At 46.9% G+C, this 20040-nt stretch overlaps 2 protein-coding genes across 2 annotated transcripts in view; both read right to left on the bottom strand.

The window, feature by feature from the left end:
* Positions 1 to 20040, bottom strand: part of TIFA (TRAF interacting protein with forkhead associated domain) — a 344732-nt gene that overhangs the window by 252378 nt on the left and 72314 nt on the right. The window lies entirely within an intron of this gene.
* On the bottom strand, positions 4055 to 15992 carry LOC132536859 (leucine-rich repeat, immunoglobulin-like domain and transmembrane domain-containing protein 3). The gene is made up of 4 exons (XM_060186243.1): positions 15504 to 15992; positions 12597 to 13063; positions 7801 to 8106; positions 4055 to 5505 (listed from the first exon to the last, which is right to left on the bottom strand). The coding sequence occupies exons 1-4, from the start codon at positions 15704 to 15706 to the stop codon at positions 4385 to 4387; spliced, it is 2097 nt and encodes a 698-aa protein (XP_060042226.1). The 5' UTR covers positions 15707 to 15992; the 3' UTR covers positions 4055 to 4384.

Genomic DNA, 20040 nt, shown 5'->3' with positions numbered 1-20040 from the left:
TTCAGGACAAAAATGGATGAAGCTGGAGGTGACCCACCCTCTCCTGGAGCTTTCACGTGTGTCTGTCTGCCATTCACCGTCCCCATCCACGACCAGTGAATTTCTCTACACTGACAACTGCAGTTATTATTATTACCACTATTATTATTTTCCCCAGAGCCCTGCTCAGCTCTAGCTAGTGGTGGTGCTAGGCATGGAACCAGGGACAGCAGAGGCTCAGGCAGGAAAGTCTTTTTGCAGAGCCATTATATTGTCTCCCCAACCTTCTTCTTATTACTATTATTATTACTAACATTATTATTATTTCCCCCCAGAGCTCTGCTCAGCTCTAGCTGATGGTGCTGGGGATTGAACCTGGGGCCTCAGAGCCTCGGGCAGGAGCATCTTTTTGCAGAACCACTGTGCTCTCTCCCTCAGCATCATTTGCTACAAATCCTCGGGGCCAGAAGTCTTGCAAAGCAGCATGTCCTTACGAGGAAACAATTACAAAAAATAATCCACAGGAGGTTGGTGCAAGAGGCAGAGACAGCAGAAGCAGCTGAGCTGGGGCGGTGAGGGCAGAGGGAGACGACCATTCTGCCCCAAACAGTTCTGGGCCAGAGCGCCAGGGAGGGAGCAGGACATGGAGGTGGGGGGTCAGCCTGAGCAGGTGGCAGCCTTGCCTTTTGGCTGTATCCCCATATAGATGACACACAAGGGGAGGGGTGCTGGGGACGGCAGATGGCAGAGAACAGGGCCCCGCTCCACCACTCCACCATCCACGGAGCCACCCCAGTTACACTGGGCACTCCCACAGGGCTTGAACCCAGGGCCTCTAGTATGATGAGGCATGCCCCCCCCCACACACACACACACACACTGTGGGAGCTGTCTCCAGGTCCCCAGCAGGGTGTGTGTCAGCAGGCCTCTTACCTGCGGCTTCCTGTGACCCGGCCCTCTACACCTGCAGTGCTGTCTCCCCTGACCTTCATTTGCATCTGGAGGGTCAGCTTTCTGGAGCGGCGTGGGGCCCAGCAGCCCAAGGAGCACGTTTTCCTCAGGGACGGTGATGAGGATGGCCAGAAAGGCCATGGTCAGCACGTCCATGCCATAGTCTTTCAGCTGCTTGTCCCCGTGGGTCCTGGCGGTGTCCAGAGCCACAGAGCCAGTGGTGGTCTTGGCGCCGGCCCAGCTGCAACCAGCCTGGAAGGCCAGGACCAGCGTGCAGAGCTCCCCAGAGCCAGGCAGCCCCAGCCGCAGGCTGCCAAGCACACCCAGCACTGCCAACCCCAGGGCCAGGCCCGCCCATTTCCACATCATGGCCCCCAAGATACATTAGTAACAGACACTGCAGCAATTAAGGAGTTCTATGGAGTGTTTTGTTGTTTGTTTTTTTGTTTGTTTTGTTTTTCCTTGACTTCAGAATAAAGAATGAACAGGTCACATTGAAAGGGCTGCTAGAACTTTGCTGCCAGGATGATGTACAAGTCACTTAGTTACTCAGTTTGCATAGACCTGTGTGACCAGTGGTTCCAGGAGCCTCTCCACTACTAAAGTCTGTATTTCCAAGCTTTTGATGTTGCTGAAGTCATGCTTCCCCGGGGTGGTAGGACACGTGTCACCTTCTCCTCAGGGGCAGCAGGTGGCCTCAGTGTGCGGGGACACAGGACACCCGGGGATGGCTCTGGCGATGGCTGGGATGCAGCCAGGGAGGGAGCCACCTGTCTGTCTCCACCTTCCTCACTGACTCCTTTCTCTCCTCCTCCTCCTCCTTCTTATCCTCCTCTTCCTCCTCCTTCTTCTTCTTCTCCTTCTTATCCTCCTCCTCCTCCTCCTTCATGTTTCAGAGAGAGGAGCATTTACTGGGAGAAAGTAAGGACAGACAAGAAGAAGGTACACGCCACACAGGCATGTAGACCCCTGGAAAAGAGAGATACGAAGGACATTTACTTTTTTATTTGTTCATTTTTATAGAAGTGAGAGACAGAGAGAGGAAGAAACCTCCAGCACAGCTCCGTCACTGGGGAAGTGTTCCCCTTGCAGGTGGGGCCTGGGGCCTTGAACCAGCATCCTCCTGGATGGTGACACAGGTGCTCTACCAGCTGAGCCAGCCCCGGCCCCAGAGCACCGTCACTCTTGAAGGCTGAACATCGAGAAGCAGGAAAGCCATGATCGTTCTCTGGGTGCTGACCTGAATTCAGACTTTCATTTTAGGAAGTGTCAAAACCCGGGGACTTGAGGGCTGTGCTTCTGTTTAATCTCCTTAGTCTTCTGCTGTTTGTTAGCTTCAAAATAGGCCAGAGCAGCCGCTGGCTGGGAGATCCTCTGCTGACCTCAGGTAACACCCGGCCAGAGCCCTGAGCTCTTACCTCTGAGAGCAAATGAAAGCCCCTAATCAGCCAGCGTGATGCCCACCACATGCCCACTGCCCACTGTGCCTCCAAGACCACCCGGCACTACTCCAGCCAAGCAGAGCTGCGGGTTCCCAGTTCAGAGCGGCAGCTCCTGGAGACCCCAGACCACACCTTCTCTCCCACTTCGCTTCAGTCTCAGAAGTGCCTCTCTGGAACGGCATCTCTCTCTCTCTCTCTCTTTTAAATTTGTGTTTATAAAATGGAATTATTGACAAGGATAAGAGGGGTGCAGGCCCACACAGTTCCCACTACCAGAACTACATATTCCATAACCTCCCTTGAAAGCTTTCCTGTTCTTTATCCCTCTGGGATATGGATTTTTTTTTTTTTTTTTTTTTTTGTCTCCAGGGTTATTGCTGGGGCTCGGTGCCTGCACTACGAATCCACTGCTCCTGGAGGCCCTTTTTTCCCCCTTTTGTTGCCCCTGTTGTTTATCGTTGTTATTATTATTGTTGTTATTGCTGTCATTGTTGTTGGATAAGACAAAGAGAAATCGAGAGAGGGGAGCAGAGAGGGGGAGAGAAAGATAGACACCTGCAGATCTGCTTCAGCGCTTGTGAGGTGTCCCTGCAGGTGGGGAGCCAGGGGCTTGAACTGGGATCTTATGCCAGCCAGTCTTTGCGTTTTGTGCCATGTGTGCTTAACCCACTGTGCTACCGCTCAACACCCCTTTTTTAAAAAAGTGTTTTTATTTATTATTGGATATAGACAGAGAAGACTTGAGAGGGATGGGGAGATAGAGAAGTAGAGAGATAGAGAGATAACTGTAGACCTGCTTCACCACTCATGAAGTTTTCTCCCTGCAGGTGGGGATCAGGGGCTTGAACCTTTAATGTGTGAGCTTAACCAGATGCACCGCCACCTGGCTATAGCACTGTATTCCTTCCTTCCTTTCTTTTTTTTTAATTAACTATTTTTTTATTTAATAGTTTCAAGTACAATCTTTGACACATAAGCACAATCTATGTGGGGGCCTTGAACCCAGGTCCTTGTGCATTGTAACATGTGTGCTCAACCAGGTGCGCCTCCATCTGACCCTGTTGTTGTTATTTTAACATAGAGTGAGAGAGAGAGAAAGAGAGGGAGAGGGAGAGGGAGAAGGAGAGAGAGGGAGAGAGAGAGAGGCTGAAGCTTCCTTCACTGTGGTGGGGCCAGGCTCAAATCTGGGTGCCCACATGACAAAGCAGAGCACTAGCCCGGTGAGCTATTTCAGCAGCCCTTAGCTGTCTTTTTCTTTATTATCTTTATGTATTGGGTAGAGACAGCCAGAAATCAAGAGGGAAGAGAGAGATAGAGAAGGAGAGGGACAGAAAGACACCTGCAGCACTGCTTCACCACTTTCAAAGCTTTCCACTTGCAGGTGGGGACCGGGGATTCAAACCCAGGTCCTTGCACACTGTAACATGTGCATCCAACCAGGTGCACCACCACCTGCCCCCCCCTTTGCTGTCTTTTCTCGATGAATCCAATGTGTCCACTTGTATATCTCTTTGCCATCTTTTAACTTGAAAGAACTGAAGAGAAATTCAAAATTGTCTCTGTCACTTGTCTTCTCCATTCAGAAGTTGCAAGATACATTTTAAACACGCCTGATTTTCATGACAAATACAAAAGTCTGTCCAGAACTCTTGATTTATGACCATGATTTTGTAAATGCAGCTCCATGTCTCACACATGCCTGTGAGATACCACTGTTGAATACTTTCCCCACTTATTCATTCTTATTTTTATTGAAAGAAAAATGAAGAAGTCAAAAGAGAGGAAACACCATAGCACCATTCCACCAACCACGGCCCTCCCCTGGTGCAGTCCGGTGCTCCCATGTGGTGTCAGGGCTCCAGCCCAGGGCTCTGCACAGGGTAAGGCAACTATCTCCAGCCCCCCAAAGCTCTGTCCAAAATATCACCCACAGACATGGGCAACTATGGCCTCAGAGCCTTCATTCTGTGGCAGAAGCTGTGTGGCACCCAGCGTGCCTCTGCTGTGACTCCTCAGTGACAGTGTTCCAGTCTGGAAGCTCTACTTCTGTCAGTACAAGTCCTCTGAGAGTCCACACTCAGCCTAGAACAGAGCAGCAACTTTTCAGAGTCATCCCTGTGCCTTCGCGTCCAGAGCTCCCCTAGACTCTGAGATCGGGGGGACAGGGTCTCAAACTGAACGTAGGTCTCTTTGGCCAGGTCGTCATCCCACAAGGAATCCGACTTACACTGCAGACTGCAGACTTTGTACAGCAGGAGAAAAATCAAAAGCAGAAGGAGGACACAGGCCGTGCCACCCACCGCGACCAGCAAGGAGCCCGCTCCACCTCCCTCGGTAGAGAAGGTGACACACTGGCCCTGCCGGGGAGGGACTCCTTTCGGACACACGCAGGCCACGTACTGCTGGCCGGGCTCCAAGCCTGCGATGGTGACTTGCTCCTGGCTGGAGTGTGCGGGCAGCAGCAGCGGGTCCTGGTCGCCGGGCCTGGAGTACTGCACGGTGAGCTCCTGGCTCTGCGTGGAGTTGGCCACATCCCACATCAGGGTCACGCTGTCCCGGGTCCAGCTGAACACCCTGAGATTCCCCACTGTGCCACTGGTCTCCAAGGGCTTCGCTCGATCCTGTAACTCCAGCCCTTCCTTTTTACTGGCTCTGGGGGAGGGAAGCTTATTTCCAGCCGGCTCCACCACCTTCACAGGGCCTTTCCCATCCTGCTGGCTGGCGGGGGTGCTGCTGGTTGGCCTTCTGGCTCTTAGAGTCGCTGCTGAAGGCGTAGTGGAGGAGAAGGAAGGAGAAGAGGAGAGTGAAGCAGTCGAGGCAGGAGAAGAGTTAAAAGCAGAAAGGGTGGGGGAGGTCGGGGAAGAAGGAGGCCAGGAAGATGCCAGGAAAGCCGGAATGGCCGTGGAGTTTCTAGATTCCGGCAGGAGCTGCGCGGGGGGCTCTTCAGCTCCTCTGGAAGTGTCTGACGACTCAGTAGTTGTGACAGCGCTCACCACCATCACCGTAACCACAGCCTCGGACGTCCCAGCCAGATTTTTAGCCTGGCATTTATAGTCCCCGGCATGCTTGTGAGAAATGCTTGTCAAGCTGATGATGGACCATCTGACTCCTTCCTCCGGAGATTCCTGGATGACTAGAAGGAAACAAAGCAATACTCAGGGAGAAAAGCAGAGACTCATGCAACACGCCAATGGGAAAGGAAGCTCCTGTCTGATCACACCATCGCCTGGCCCACAGCCAAGAGGGCAACAGATGGTACTCGGGGAGTACACCAGGCGCTGGTGGTGGCTGGTGGTTCTGAAAGATGGTTCTCCATCTTCCACGTACATGAAGATCTAGGCCACACAGGGGCCGTGGGGTCTGTAAGGGGACCAGCATCTTTTACAAATAGGGCTGAGAAATAGATTGGGATGCCTAGGTAGTATGTGATTTTAGACACAACACAATCCATGACTTTAAGCCTGTCTCCAAAGTTTTAAATTTTATTTTCTATTTTATCAGCGATTTCCAAGCTTATACCATAATAAGGGGATGACTCCACGCCACTCCCACCATGAAAGTTCTGTGCCTCCTCCCCAACCATCATTGTTGTTCCAATGTCATAGTTACGGGTTTTTTCTTTTTTCAAGATCATGTGTTTCAATCCTCATATTCCACTTATGAATGTGATCATCCTATAGTTGTCCTTGCTTTTTCCTCTTTCCTCTCAGATAAGAGAAGCAGCACCTGACTTCCTCAGGTGTTCTCCAGAATCCCTTCCCTCTCACTGATGGTCTAAAAAACCAAAGGTTCCTTGTTACAAAAGTTCCAGATCCCAGTGAAACTAGGGTTCAGAGCCCTCTGGTCATCTTTCCCTAACACTTTACCTTCAGGACCAAATTTCTTCTTGGTGTGTAGAAAAAAAAAAAAGTAGTTCTGGCTTCCATAGTTGCCAATATCCATGTCCAGCAGAGGAGCAATCACTAACCTCTCCCATGTGGTTCCTTCCATGATCAGTGTACTCTAGGGCCATCTTTTTGTCTGGTCGATGTTTCAGCTCCAGAAGCTCTGATTTTGTTCTTAAATGTGTATTATTAGTAATATAACAGCCTTCTACAAAACTGAAAGAGTTCAGAGGTGCAGTTTCACTCTCCTACACCGGAGTTCTCACAAAGTCTGGTCATCCTCTCTTTCCTTCTCGGTTGCAGAATGTCTCCCGGGCTCCTGTTTCCTTTCTCTCTTTCTTTTCCACCGTATTTTGCCCCCGCTCATTCAGTTGGGTTCCTGAATTCATGACATTGTTTCGCTGAGTTTCCCTGTCACCAGCTGAGTTTCTTCAGGACAGTTCTTATGAATTAATTCTGGGTCACTCAGATCCAAACCTGCTGAGACTTTGTTTGGCTTCTGGAAGGTGGCCATTTTCTGTTGGTGACACCACACCACTGTGCCTTTTTGTTGTCGTTGTTTTTGTTGTCGCTGTGTTTGACACACTGGTTTCCTGTGGCTTTAAGACTGTCCGCCAGCCACTGCTCTGCCAGGAGTCTGGGCGTCCTGCTGCTTTAGGAGTTACCGCAGCAGTTACTGAGGTCCTGGGTGCTGCCAGAGGGGTGGGGAGGGGAAGACCTCCGCTGCTGCTGCCCTCACAGCATCTCTTAGGGTTCCCTTCGGGGCTGGGGGGAGCCGAGATTGTCAGCATATGGCAAGCCCCACACCTCCACTACCGTCGGCTTAGCTAAGACTAATGGCTTGAGCCGCACGTTGGCTTGTGGAGACCTGAATTGCTGCTTAAAACACCTCTGCCTCCACGAGTCCTAGCCCACCCACCTTCTTCAGACACTCAGAGGTGTGGCTCTCCCTCTCCAGTAACACTGTGATGAGCTGAGGCACCTGCTAGGTGCAGACTGAAGAGGAGAAGCCCAAAGCTGATGCCACCACTCAGCCTTCACCAGGAACATTTCCCTCCTGAAGGGCTGGTACTGCCTGGATCCTCAGTGTGAAACACCTGAGCTGATCCTCTCTTCAAGATATCCAGTATTTCTGGTAGCCAGACACTTGGCCTCACAGTGAGACTTGGATGTAAAGGTTATTATGTAAATGATGACTCAAAAAATGAGAAACTTGATTAACAAGTCCCCTCGGGAAAACTGGAATGGTGGTAAATGTTGCCGTGAGTTGTAGCCAAGCCTGACTAAGACAAAGGCCTTGTTTGCAACCATCTGCCCACTGTATCATGTTGCTTTCAAGAAAAAAAAAAAAAAGGGTGGTCTTATTTCATCTTTACAGTTAATCAAATGAGCTGCGGAAGACATTAGCCAATCATGTTTCTTGCACCCAACAGTCTTGACAGACTCCACTAGAATTAGCCAGGTAATTTCAGATCACACAAAAGCATGAGATGAAGTTCAGTCATTTGAAAACTCCTGTCTCAAGGCCTGTGTGCAGAACCTACCTGTGGAATTAACCGGCAGGCTATCTGCTCTGGTCCATGTGAGCTGTGGGGTGGGAGCCCCGGTGGCGTCACACCGCAACAGGACGTTGCTGCCCAGGACCGATGTGATCTGGGTGGCTGAGGTCATCACCGACGGCTTCTGACACTGCTCCAGCTCGGCCCGCTGAAAGGCGATCCCTGCCAGGCGTTCCGGCTCACTACAGACCATCAGCGGGTCCAGGAGCACCACAGTGGGGTCGGCCACTTTGGACAGCTCAATCACTTTGGAAATGTGGCAATCACACAACCAAGGATTGTCCTGCAGACCTAGAGCAGAGGGGAGACAAGCTGGGAAAAGGGTTCTCTGATGATGGGGGGTGGAGGTGGTGAAGGATGAAATGGAGTCATTTCTCTTGTCATCCCACTATCTAAGTGGACCTGTCCTGCCAGCCCAGATCACTAATGATCACAGCTAACAGTTATCAGGCATTTGCTTTACACTGGACTTGAAGCACTTGTCTGTATTATTTCATTTAATCTCCCCAAATTCTACAAGGAAGTATTTTCATCCCCAACTTAAAAATAAGTCATGGCACAAGCCAGATAACTTTGACACATGGCCAGTCAGTGTGAGAACCAATATTTGAAGCCAGTTATCACGGAATGCTAAATTCAGTGACAGAGGCATTTCTCAGGTACTACAAAAGTTCTTAGATTATCATGTGGGTCACACATACGTCAAGGTTTTGTATGATTTTACGATGCATCAGGGCACTAGAAGGTTCGCTCCACTGTGGGGGCCCTAGCAGTTCTGAGTTACAAAAGTGTAGGATAAAATGCAGGCGGTGTCAGGAGGTAAGACTGAAAAGGTTGGTACAGGCAGACACGGCTTGCCGTTAATGTCACATCTGGTGGCCATGGGGATAAAGTGTTGAAATTTCCCTTCAAGAAAGGACCAGCAGAAAGAAAGAAAGAAAGAAAGAAAGAAAGAAAGAAAGAAAGAAAGAAAGAAAGAAAATCTGCTGTCAGTGTTCAGTTCCAAGTTCCTGCAGGGTCAGCCTCAGTTTTCAAAACTCTTAGCCAGAGGGTCATGACCTTCGAGTAGGATAGTAAAAAAATGTCACAGAGCATTGAAACTGCTGTCTCTTCTCTACTTACAGTAAATCGGAAAGAAGAAATGGCAGCTAAAGGAACAAATGTTAAGCTACCGGAGTCCACATGTGCTGGGCTGAGCAATAAAATTGTTTTCTATTTCAAGTTTCTCTTCAAGTTCAGAAGAAAGATTAAATCCAGAACGGATGTTACTCTAAAAGCAAGGTTACATGGTGACGGACAGTCAGAATTTGAACCACTGTGTTCTGATCTTAAAGGCCTCATTATTTAATGCAAATAAGAAACCATCTGACACCTGAGAGAATGATTTACATCAACAACCAGGAAATGACAGATTGTGGAGAAAGGGAACTCTGCTTCACTGCTGCTGGAAATGCTAACTGGTATAGCCCCTTTGGAAGTCAGTATGGAGAATACTTAAACACATAAAAATGGAATTGCTTTATGATCAAGCAGTACCACTCTTAGGCATTTACCCAGTGGGCACTCAAACACTAATTAGAAGGGATATATGCACTCCTATGTTCATAGCTGCATTATTCAAAATAGCCAGAGTGGAAGCAGCCTAAATGCCCATTGACAGATGACTAGATAAAGAATTTATGGGATATATATTCCATGGAATACTACCCTGCAATAAAAAAGATGATACGGGGGTCGGGTTGTGGTGCAGTGGGTTAAGCGCACGTGGCACAAAGCGCAAGGACCGGCGTAAAGATCCTGGTTTGAGCCCCCGGCTCCCCACCTGCAGGGGAGTCGCTTCACAGGCAGTGAAGCAGGTCTGCAGGTGTCTGTCTTTCTCTCCCCCTCTCTATCTTCCCCTCCTCTCTCCACTTCTCTCTGTCCTATCCAACAACAAACAACATCAACAATGGTAATAATAATAACCACAACAAGGCTACAACAACTAGGGCAACAAAAGGGGGAAAAAATATCCTCCAGGAGCAGTGGATTCATGATGCAGGCACTGAGCCCAGCAATAACCCTGGATGAAAGAAAAAAAACAAAAGAAGATGTGTCTTTTGTGATAAAATGAATGGAGTCAGAGTTAATGATGCTTAGCAAAATAAGCAAAAGATGAAAGACAACTACCAGATTATCTCACTCATATGTGGAATCTAGAGATGTGATTTATATGAACTTGCCAAAAAAAAAAAAATCCAAACAAAACAGAAGTAAGCAAAGTATAAGACTTGTGAGAACTCTAGTGATTATCTTCGCAAGGGTGGAGATACAGAACTCTGGTGGTGGGTGTGGTGTCAAGCTATACATTGTAGTCTTACAGTCTTGTAACATGCTACTCATAACAAATAAAACTTGTATTTAAAAAGGTCTCATTCTCTGCCTCTATGTGCTGTCTAATAATACTGAACTCAGGAAGCTAGTGTGAGTCTCCCAATGTCAGGATCAAAATAGACATGCTGATCATGGGCTACAAGACCAACTCCAGGAGGGAACCCACAAGGGGCCAGTAAAATAACTGGTGTCACCATCATTTCCTTTCAAATTAAGTTGAAAGCTATCATTTTTTTTATCATAGCCAGGAACTTGCCACTGGTTTTTCAGACAGAGCCAGAAGAAGAGAAGAAAAGACACCACAGCCCTGAAGCTTCCTCCAGTGTGTTGGTGGTGGTGGGGACTCGAAGGTGCACAGGAGCAGATGGCAAAGCAGGTGTATCATCCAGGTGACCTATCTTGCCAGCCCAGCAGCTGCTCCGAGCTAATGAAGCTGCTGCTGCCTGTAAAAATTCTGCTGCGCCCTCCACTCCTGAGGAGCACCACGAAAGCTTGAAGAGAGGTTGAAAAGAGGACTGAGCAAAAGTGTGACTAAGCCAAGTAGGGACTGTTAGTTTACGCACAGAATCAGGGCAGGTGGGTGAATTCCCTCACTCAGCCGTGGCCTGACCAGAGCTATTTAATCTCTTTGTATATGGGACCAGCTGTAACACACACACACACACACACACACACACACACACACACACACACACGCACACGCGCACACACACTCACAGCCTCACAGGGTGCTGGATAAATTGCTGTCACTCTATCAAACGCCATCTTAAATACAAGTATGGAGTAAGAACCCAAATTCAAGAGACATGAAGACAGGACACCTGAAGGCAGTAAAACAAAGAGACGAGCAGGAAGCAGACACACTCACCCAGAGAGATCCGTGTGCACCGATGTTCATAGCCGCACAATGTGTGACAGCCAAAACCTGGAAGCAACCCAGGTGTCCAACAACAGACGAGTGGCTGAGTAGGCTGTGGTCTGTGTACACAGTGAAATACTACTGCACACACAGCTCTCAGCTGCTGGCGTGAACAGATTTCACAGGGAAGGACCAGTGAGGAACTTACTCTGTGCTAAGCGACAGTGACTGCCCTGTTGCTATGACGACTCCTGCCAAGGTTTTAGGCAGAGGAGCAAAAGGGGAGATGGCAGCCTCTGATGCCAGCCTGCACACATCACATCTGGGATCCATCACTTGCCACTTGGGAGTGAATATTTGTCATTCTGTGCCTCAGTTTTTCCATGTGTAGACTAGCACCAGGGATTTTGTGAGAATTTATGTGCAGATAGCCCCAGGGATTTTGTGAGAATTATGTAAATTGATACATTCAAATTGCTTAGAACTGTGCCTGAAACAGAGAAACTATTGAATAATACTGGCTGTGACAATTACAGTCAGAATTTCTCTCCCTGAGAGGAAACAGTCAAAATGTCCTTCAACAGATGAGTGGATAAAAAGGTTACGGGACATATACTCAACAGAGTATTACACAGGAATACCAAAAGATGGAATTGGAGAAGATTATGCTTTCTTAAAAAAAAAAAAGATTTTCTTTTATTATCTTTATTTACTTATTGGATAGATACAACCAGAAATCAAGAGGGAATGGAAGTGATAGAGAGGGAAAGAGATAGTGAGGCACCTGCAGCACTGCTTCACCACTCGCAAAGCTTCCCCCCTGCAAGTGGGGACTGGGGGCTCGAGCCCAGGTCCTTGGGCTTTGTAACATGTGCGCTCAACCAGATGTTCCACCACCCGGCCCCACAAAAGATGATGCTTACTGAAGCAAGTAAGGAGGTAAAGGACAACTACAGAAAGGTTTCACTCATATGCAGAATATAGAGAACATACAAATGTGAAAAAAAACTCAACCTATATCTAAGACTGGGAGAGCTATAGTGGTTATCTGTGGGCATGGGGATGGGGACACAGAGCTTTGGTGATGGGAGTGGTGAAGGAAAAATAAAAATGAAGTCACTATTTTCACCTCATCTTGGACAGAGCTTGAAGGAATCATGTGAAGTGAGATCAGTCAGAAAGAGCAGGATGAATATGGGATGATCTCATTCATGGACAGAAGTTGAGAAATAAGAACAGAAAGGAGAAACACAAAGCAGAACTTGGACTGGGTTTGGTGTACTGCACCAAAGTAAAGGACTCTGGGGAGAACTGGGGGGGCGGGGAGCAGTGCTTTCAGGTCCTGGTGCCTGATGATGGAGGAAGCTCTAGGCTGGAGGTGAGAGTGTTTTGCAGAAAACTCAGAACTGTTACACATGCATCAACCACTTACTGTTGACTGTAAGCCATTAATCCCCCCAATAAAATAAATAAATAAATAAATAACTGGGCAAAGGACATTCAAAAATAAGGAGAGGAGCCCAAGGAACTGCAAGGCTTGTGAGCTTACCCAGAATAGCTCTGCGAGGGAGGTCCCGGCTTCTAGGCAGTGGTACTGAGTGGGCCCAGCTCTCCAGGAAGTCTGGCGGCAGGGTGGCCAGTCTGTTGCTTGATAAGTCCAGGTAGGCGAGGCTCTTGAGGTACCCGGTGGCCTCGAGGGGCACGCTGGCTATGCGGTTGTTGTGCAGATCCAGGCTTCTCAGCTGGGGCATGTCCCGCAGAGCTGCCCAGGGGAAGGCGGTCAGGGCGTTCCCAGCCAGGCGCAGCTCGTGAAGCTGCTTCAGGTTGTAAAAGCTGCTGGTGTCCAGGCTGCCCAGGGCGTTGTACGTCACCCAGAGGAACTGGAGCTCCACCAGGTAATAGAAGGCCTCAGCCGGCAGCTGGCGGACGGCCGTCTTCTCTATGCGGAGCTTCACTGTGTCCACAGGGAGGTTGGTGGGGACCTCAGTCATATCCAGGTCGTCACATAGCACCACCCTGGTGTCAGAGCAAAGCAAGGAGGGAAACCACTCTTTCAGAGTCATCTGAAAAAATCATGGACTGGGTGGTGGTGGGGGGGAGACAGAGATAACGTAATGGTTATGAAAAGAGACTCGTGAAGTCTCTTTTTGGAGCCCTGAGGTTCCGAAGTCCCAGATTCTATCACCCACAGTGCTCTGGTAAAAAAAAAAAAAAATGGGGAAAAAATAAGAGAAAAGAAATAAATAAAACAGAAAAGCGAAGAAAAGGAAAGGAAAGGAAAAGAAAAGAAAAGAAAAGAAAAGAAAAGAAAAGAAAAGAAAAGAAAAGAAAAAAGAAAAGAAGGGAGAAGAGAATCATGGAAAGCTTTCATTTCCCACCTGCAGGGGGCAGATATCTTTCTCTCTTCATGTCTCTCTCCCTCTCCTCTCTAAATAGGAACAATGGCCACCAGGGGCAGTGGATTCATTGTGCAGGTACTGAGCCCCAGGCATAACCCTGGTGGCAATAACCAATCAATCAAACCTGGAGAGAGCTAGGCAGGCTGAGCACATGCTTTATACCATGTGTGGGTCCCTGGGTTTAAGAGAGAGAGATAAGAGAGAGAAAGAGACCATCCCAGCATCAAAACTTCCTGGGTGGGTGTCAGGCTCACCCTAAGTGGTACACATGGAGAAGCAGTGTATAATCCAGCCAGCCCTCAAGGGGCCTATTTTAAAAGAACCCTCCCGATCCCCGACTCCCCCAAACTATAAACAGATCCTTTCAAAGAGGATCACTTAAAAAAAAAAAAGTGTTCCCAGCAGGTATGTTCAAAGTAGCTTTATCTAATCTTGATAGGACAGACAGGAATTGAGAGAGAAGGGTGATAGAGAAGGAGAAAGAGAGACAGAGAGATACCTGCAGCACTACTTCACCACTTGTGAAGCTTTCCTCCTGCAGGTGGGGACTGGGGTTTGAACCCAGGTCCTCATGCATGATAATATGTGCACTTAACCAGGTGTGCTAGCACCCAGCCCCCTGCTGCTTATCTTTTGACAAGTAGATCTTTAATTTGTTAGTCTTCTCCTCTTCTGTAATCACATAGTGATTAACTCAGTGAGATACCAAAACTTGATTTAAGTAGTGCTTATACAAGACAATCTTCTCAAAATTATGTTCTTCTTATTTGTTTAATGTAAGGTAAAATTGGGTGATTCTTTTAATTAATTAAGAGACTCACTGTTGACTTCAACCAAGTCCCACACAGAAAATCTAATCTTTTTATTATATATACACTTTTAAGTACCAAATGATCTCACTGAGAGTTGGAACTGAAGAATCAAGGACAGTCAGGGAGGACATGAGGTGAAACTTGGATTGATTGCGGCATATTGCACCAAAGCAAAGGACTCCAGGGAAAGGAGGAAAGAGACAGGATGAAGGGACATAGGGGTCCTGGTGTGTCCCCAAGATACCAGTCAAGGGGAGATGAGAGGCTGTGCCTATGTGTTAAAGACTAGACTCTAAACTATTAACCCCCAATAAAAAATATTTTTAAGTCTACTACAGTGTTCTATTTGCTATGCAACTCTGTCTGAAATGACCCTGCATATCATAACTGCTCCCACTTCCCAGACAGATGTTAAGGACCTCAGAGGTTAAGTAACGTCTAGGAAGCCCCAAGATGTCTCAACAGATGGGGTCGGCCTATCTTTCAAAGTCATTGTAAACCTCAATATCTTAAAAATGAAAATTTCTAATTATGAACCTCCCTGACTTTACTCTTGCGATCTCCCTTCCTGCTTCCTATGCTCTATATCCACTTGAAATAAACAATCTTCAAAATGAAATGGAAAACCCTGGAAGCTGGTGGACCGGCATGCCAGACTCCTGACAGCCCTGCTCTCTTGTGCTCTCTATAATCAGCCACATACGTTTCTAAGTCAGCCACATACATTTCAGTGGCTTCGCTGTCTCAGAGTGTTCTGTGAAGCTGAGTGCAAGGAATACTTTTGTAGTCCAGAGTATGTTTGGGTACCTCAAGAGACTTGAGGGCCTTTTAAGAATTTGAGGGGCTGTGGGCCAGGAGGTGGTGCAGTGGATAAAGTGTCCGAGTCTCAGGTATGAAATTTGGTATTTGATCTCCTGCATCTCGCGTGCCAGAGTGGTGCTCTGGTTCTCACACCCCCAAGTCTCTCAATATAAGGTAAAAAAAAAAAACCTTTGATTGCTCATAACTGAAAGCTATGAAGGAATGGTCAACCAACGCTAACACAGTGAAGTTAGCACCTTTGTAATGAAACCTTCTGTCCTTTGATTTTTAAGCAACAGTCTGCTGTCAAAACAAGGCTGCCTGAGGGCTGGGGGGCTAGCTCTGCCAGTCAGGGCACCATCTTGCATGCAGAAATAAGGCTTACCTGCTTTCGAGTCCTTTCTCTCAGAATGATGCGACTGATTAGAAACAAGAAAGGCGTACCTTGACCCCGAGTCGTCACTCCTTCCGTGGTGTTCGCAGGAGCACTGTGAAGGACACATAACACGAACTCCTTCCAGAAAACTCAGCGTAACGCACAGGTGTGCCAAGAGGCGCATCACTCTCTCCACAGGGTGTTTGAACAGAAGGGAAAAGCCAGATCTTCGGCATTCAGAAAGCAGTGTGCCAAGAGTACAGACGGCCATGGAGCGGCAGATTACACCGGATTAGCTGAGAGCTGAAGCTACTTAACCTTCAAGTGTATGTGTATCTTACCGGGGATCAATGTAGTTTCAGCAGAGTAACATCAGTTTCCTCTTTCAGCTGTCTCCCTTCTGTTTTATACTGTGGAATTTGCAAGGCATTTTCTGTGCCTACACTTAAGAGGAACTGACCCAAAAAGTTTTTAAGCACCATTTTTTGATTATATCTAGCTAGAGGTAGGTAGGTGTGTGTCCTCTTTAATATCTTTTTTTTTTTAGGGGCCAGGTGGTGGCACACCTAGTTAAGCACCATATCACATCGTGCAAGGACCCAGGTTCAAGACACCAGCAGCACTGCAGGTGTCTCTCTGTCTCTATCACCCCCCCCCGTCAATTTCTGGCTGTCTCTATCTAATAAATAAAGATAATGATAAAAAATAGCTTTTTTAGGGAGTCGGGTGGTAGTGCAGTGGGTTGGGCGCACGTGGCACAAAGCGCAAGGACCAGTTAGGATCCCGGTTCAAGCCGCCGGCTCCCCACCTGCAGGGGAGTCACTTCACAGGCATTGAAGCAGGTCTGCAGGTGTCTCTCTGTCTCTCTTCCTCTCTATCTCCCCTTTCCCTCTCAATTTCCCTCTGTCTCTAAAATTATTTGTTTATTGCCACCAGGGTTATTGCAGGAATACCTGCACAACAAGTTCACCATCCTGGAACCCATTTACTTCCTTTTTTAAAAAAAATTAAATAGAGGCAGAGAAACTGGGGTGGGGGAGAGAAAGACAGAAAAGAAGTGAAGCTTCCCCTCTGCAGGTGGAGACTGGGGGCTTGGACTCGGGTCCTTGCACATGGTAACGTGTGTGCTCTACACGGTGTACCACCACCCAGCCCCGATTTCTGTTCTTCAGACAGGTAAGTTCAACTGGAAAAAAAAAAATTGCTTCTGCCAGTACTCCGCCCCCGCCCCCATTCAGGGTTATTGCTTGGGGCTTGATGCCAGCACTAGGAATCCACTGCTCCTGGAGCACATTTTCCCCATGTTATTGGATAGAACAAGGGAAACTGAGAGAAAAGGGGGAGACAGAGAGGGAGAGAAAGAGAAACACCTGTAGGCCTGCTTCATTGCTCAGGAAGTGTCCCCGCTGTAGGTGGGGAGTCAGGGGCTGGAACCCAGATCCTTGCTCAGGTCCCTGTGCTTAGTACTGTGTGCACTTAATGGGGTGTTCCATTGTCCTGCCCCCCCAACCCATAGTTTAAAACATGTTAATAATGCAGTACTACGGCAGTGGAAAGGGCACTACTCATGACTAATGGCAGTGAAATAATCCAGCCATCCCAGAGAACAAGCAACATACAGTATTATAATACCATATTTTATATTAGAAGAAGAACGCGTTTGGCAAAGGACAGCCCCTCAACATTAAGTTGGAGGACTCGAATAGCAGGACCAACAGCTTGAAAGCTGTCAGGAGCTGCTTGTTGCTGGCTTTGAAAGTGACTGGGATCCATGTGGATTCAGTCGGCTAAGGAGGATCGTCAGTTTCCCCAATGAATGGGTACTCACGAGATGCACCACGGGAAGGTCGATCCAATGCACCCCATGTTTTATATTTATATCACTCATCACACAACATTAGATGAAAGACAATGATTCAGGTTGGAAGGAACACTCAAAGAGAAAAGGTACTTGTACTAAAATATGTCCAGTATACAGCCATGAAACTACATATGAAGGCGATTAATTACCTGCTCTTTAAACATTGGCATATCATCATGCGTGGCTTACAAACCACTGTACATGGCCAATAGGGCTTCTACAAACATACCACTCTATAATAATTATTATTATTACTTATTCATTTTTACCAGAGCACTGCTCAACTCTGGCTTATGGTGGTATGGGAGGGATTGAACCTGGGACTTTGGAACCTCAGGCATGAGAGTCTCTTTGCATACTCATTATGTTACCTACCTCTGCCCTCAAGAATTATTTTTAATGTGTTCTCAGGGATTGTGGCCAGCAAAATAGAGAATGTATTACTGAACTGAAGTTACAAGCTAAGAGGACAATAATCCCGTTTTTGACCTTAATGGGGTCATATTTAGATCACCACAAAAAAGAAAAAAAAAACCCTGACCAAATGTCTTTTCTCTTATTTCAATTTCTTCTAGAATCCAGTCACTTTTGAGGTATGTCCACTGGTAAAGTATTCATCACAGGCATTGCTTGGTGAGTCTGACATTTGAACATAGCAAACATTGCCCTTTGAAACCTAGAGTGAGAAAAAAAAAAAGAAAAAAAAACCCTGACTTTCTCCTGAAATGACCTGGGACTTTCAAAGCACTTTCACCATGGCTGAGATGCCACGGTTGCTGACTGGTCTCTCCAAATACATGTGGGCCTCCAACTGCAGCAGCTCCCGTTAGGACCTTAGTGGATGTATCAAATATGTGGTATAGTGAAAGAGTGAGTTTGCACTCTTGGCCACTGACATTGAAGACTTTTAATAGAATTCAGTATTTACGTGTAAGTAGACGAATTCTTCTCATGTGAGGGGTAATGATCTTTTTTCTATACAATATGACAGAAAGCGACTGAGAGAGGGAGGGAAGATTTGAGAGGAGAGAAAAGAGAGACACCCTGTCTGAGCTAAAGATGTGTTTCGTGCTTCTGTTCTTCCAAGAAAAGAGGAGGTGTTTGTGATACTTCTGCTATAAAGCTGACGCCTTGCACGTTATGGCCAGGGGCTCAAACCCAGATCTTTGTGTACGATACAGTGTGCACTCTATGGGGTGAGCTGTGCCCTGGTCCCCTCATTTAGAAATCTTGCCATATGCTTCTTTTTGTGTCACTGAGGCTTGGCAGAGTAAAAGAAGAGAGCGAGGGTGTTTAAAGAACAAGGGAAAGAACTGAGAATTAAGAAAACGGACAACAAAAGAAAAGCAGAAGATGGAAGTAAGTAAAAGAAAGATGAGTACTGATGACGAGTTCAATCCTAATAAAAGAACGAGTCCAGTGAATTCATCTTCTTTTTGGCCTGCAGGTGGCAGCTAGGCCCTTCCTCCAGCTGTCTTTGCTCTTCTGGTTTCTTGCAGAAGAGACATAGAGAGAGACCACTGACTTGAAAATTTTCTTTTTTATTTTATTTATTAATGAGAAATATAGGAGGAGAGAAAAACAACCAGGTATCATTCTAGTACATGTGCTGCTGGGGATTGAACGCAGGACCTCCTTCATGTTTGAGAGTCCAATGCTCTATCCACTGCACCACTTCCCAGACCACGACTTGAGAAATTTTTTTTTATTTATTCCCTTTGTTGCCCTTATTGTTTTATTGTTGTAGTTATTATTGTTGTTGTCATTGTTGGATAGGACAGAGAGAAATGGAGAGAGGAGGGGAAGACAGAGAGGAGGAGAGAAAGTTAGACACCTGCAGACCTGCTTCACCGCCTGTGAAGCGACTCCCCTGCAGGTAGGGAGCCAGGGCTCGAACCGGGATCCTTATGCTGGTCCTTATGTCTTGCGCCACCTGCGCTTAACAGCCTGACTCCCGACTTGAGAATTTTTTTAAATTATATTTTATTTATTTATTGCTGGATAGAGGCAGAGAGAAATTGAGAGGAGAGGAGGAAGTAGAGAGGGAGAAAGAGAGACACCTGCAGCCCTGCTTCACCACTTGTGAAACTTTCTCCCTGCAGGTGGGGACCAGGGGCTTGAACCTGAGTGCTTGTGCACTGTGATGTGTGCACTCAATCAGGTGCACCACCACCTGGTGCCGACTTGAGAATTTTTCTACTGGAGATCAATCAAGAAAAAGAAAAATTGAGAAATACAAACTAAACATGACTGAAAATGACATAAGGACTATAAATAAACAGGTCTGTCAATTTTATTAATCTTCTCAAGGAATCAGCTTGTTTATTTTATTGACTTTCACTGATTGATGACATTTGGATACAACTGATATCTAACTATCAATATAACAAATATAGAACGCTATATTCATTTTAGGTAGACAACATATTGACTTTTCTTTTTTTAATAAGGATTTTTTTTATAGAAAAGCAACTTATCTCATTGTAAGCACTTATATAGTTAGTCATAAGTAACAGGCCTGCTGGTGAAATAGGTCACCCAAAAGAGAGATGATATTAAACTAATGGTCAAGAACTCCTTTAACAGGAAGCAACTCTTATTTAGGATTAATTTAATTTTTAAAACAAATACAAGCTCTTCTCAACTTAACACAACAGTTTATCTGTGGTATAACTGTTAGGTAAAAACATATATCTTTATAAGTTGGCGGTCTCAAGTTAAAAAAATTTCATAGAAAAGAAAGA

Source organism: Erinaceus europaeus, chromosome 2 (assembly GCF_950295315.1).
Source record: "Erinaceus europaeus chromosome 2, mEriEur2.1, whole genome shotgun sequence".
Classification (NCBI taxonomy): domain Eukaryota; kingdom Metazoa; phylum Chordata; class Mammalia; order Eulipotyphla; family Erinaceidae; genus Erinaceus; species Erinaceus europaeus.
This window is presented reverse-complemented; position numbering and strand designations above follow the sequence as displayed.

Coding starts and splice junctions, on each gene's coding strand:
- LOC132536859 (XM_060186243.1), bottom strand. CDS start 15,706: ATGGCCGTCTGTACTCTTGGCACACTGCTTTCTGAATGCCGAAGATCT. Junction 8,107..12,596: donor CCCTCGCAGAGCTATTCTGG/GTAAGCTCACAA, acceptor CCTCTGCTCTAG/GTCTGCAGGACAATCCTTGG. Junction 5,506..7,800: donor CCTGCCGGTTAATTCCACAG/GTAGGTTCTGCA, acceptor GTTTCCTTCTAG/TCATCCAGGAATCTCCGGAG.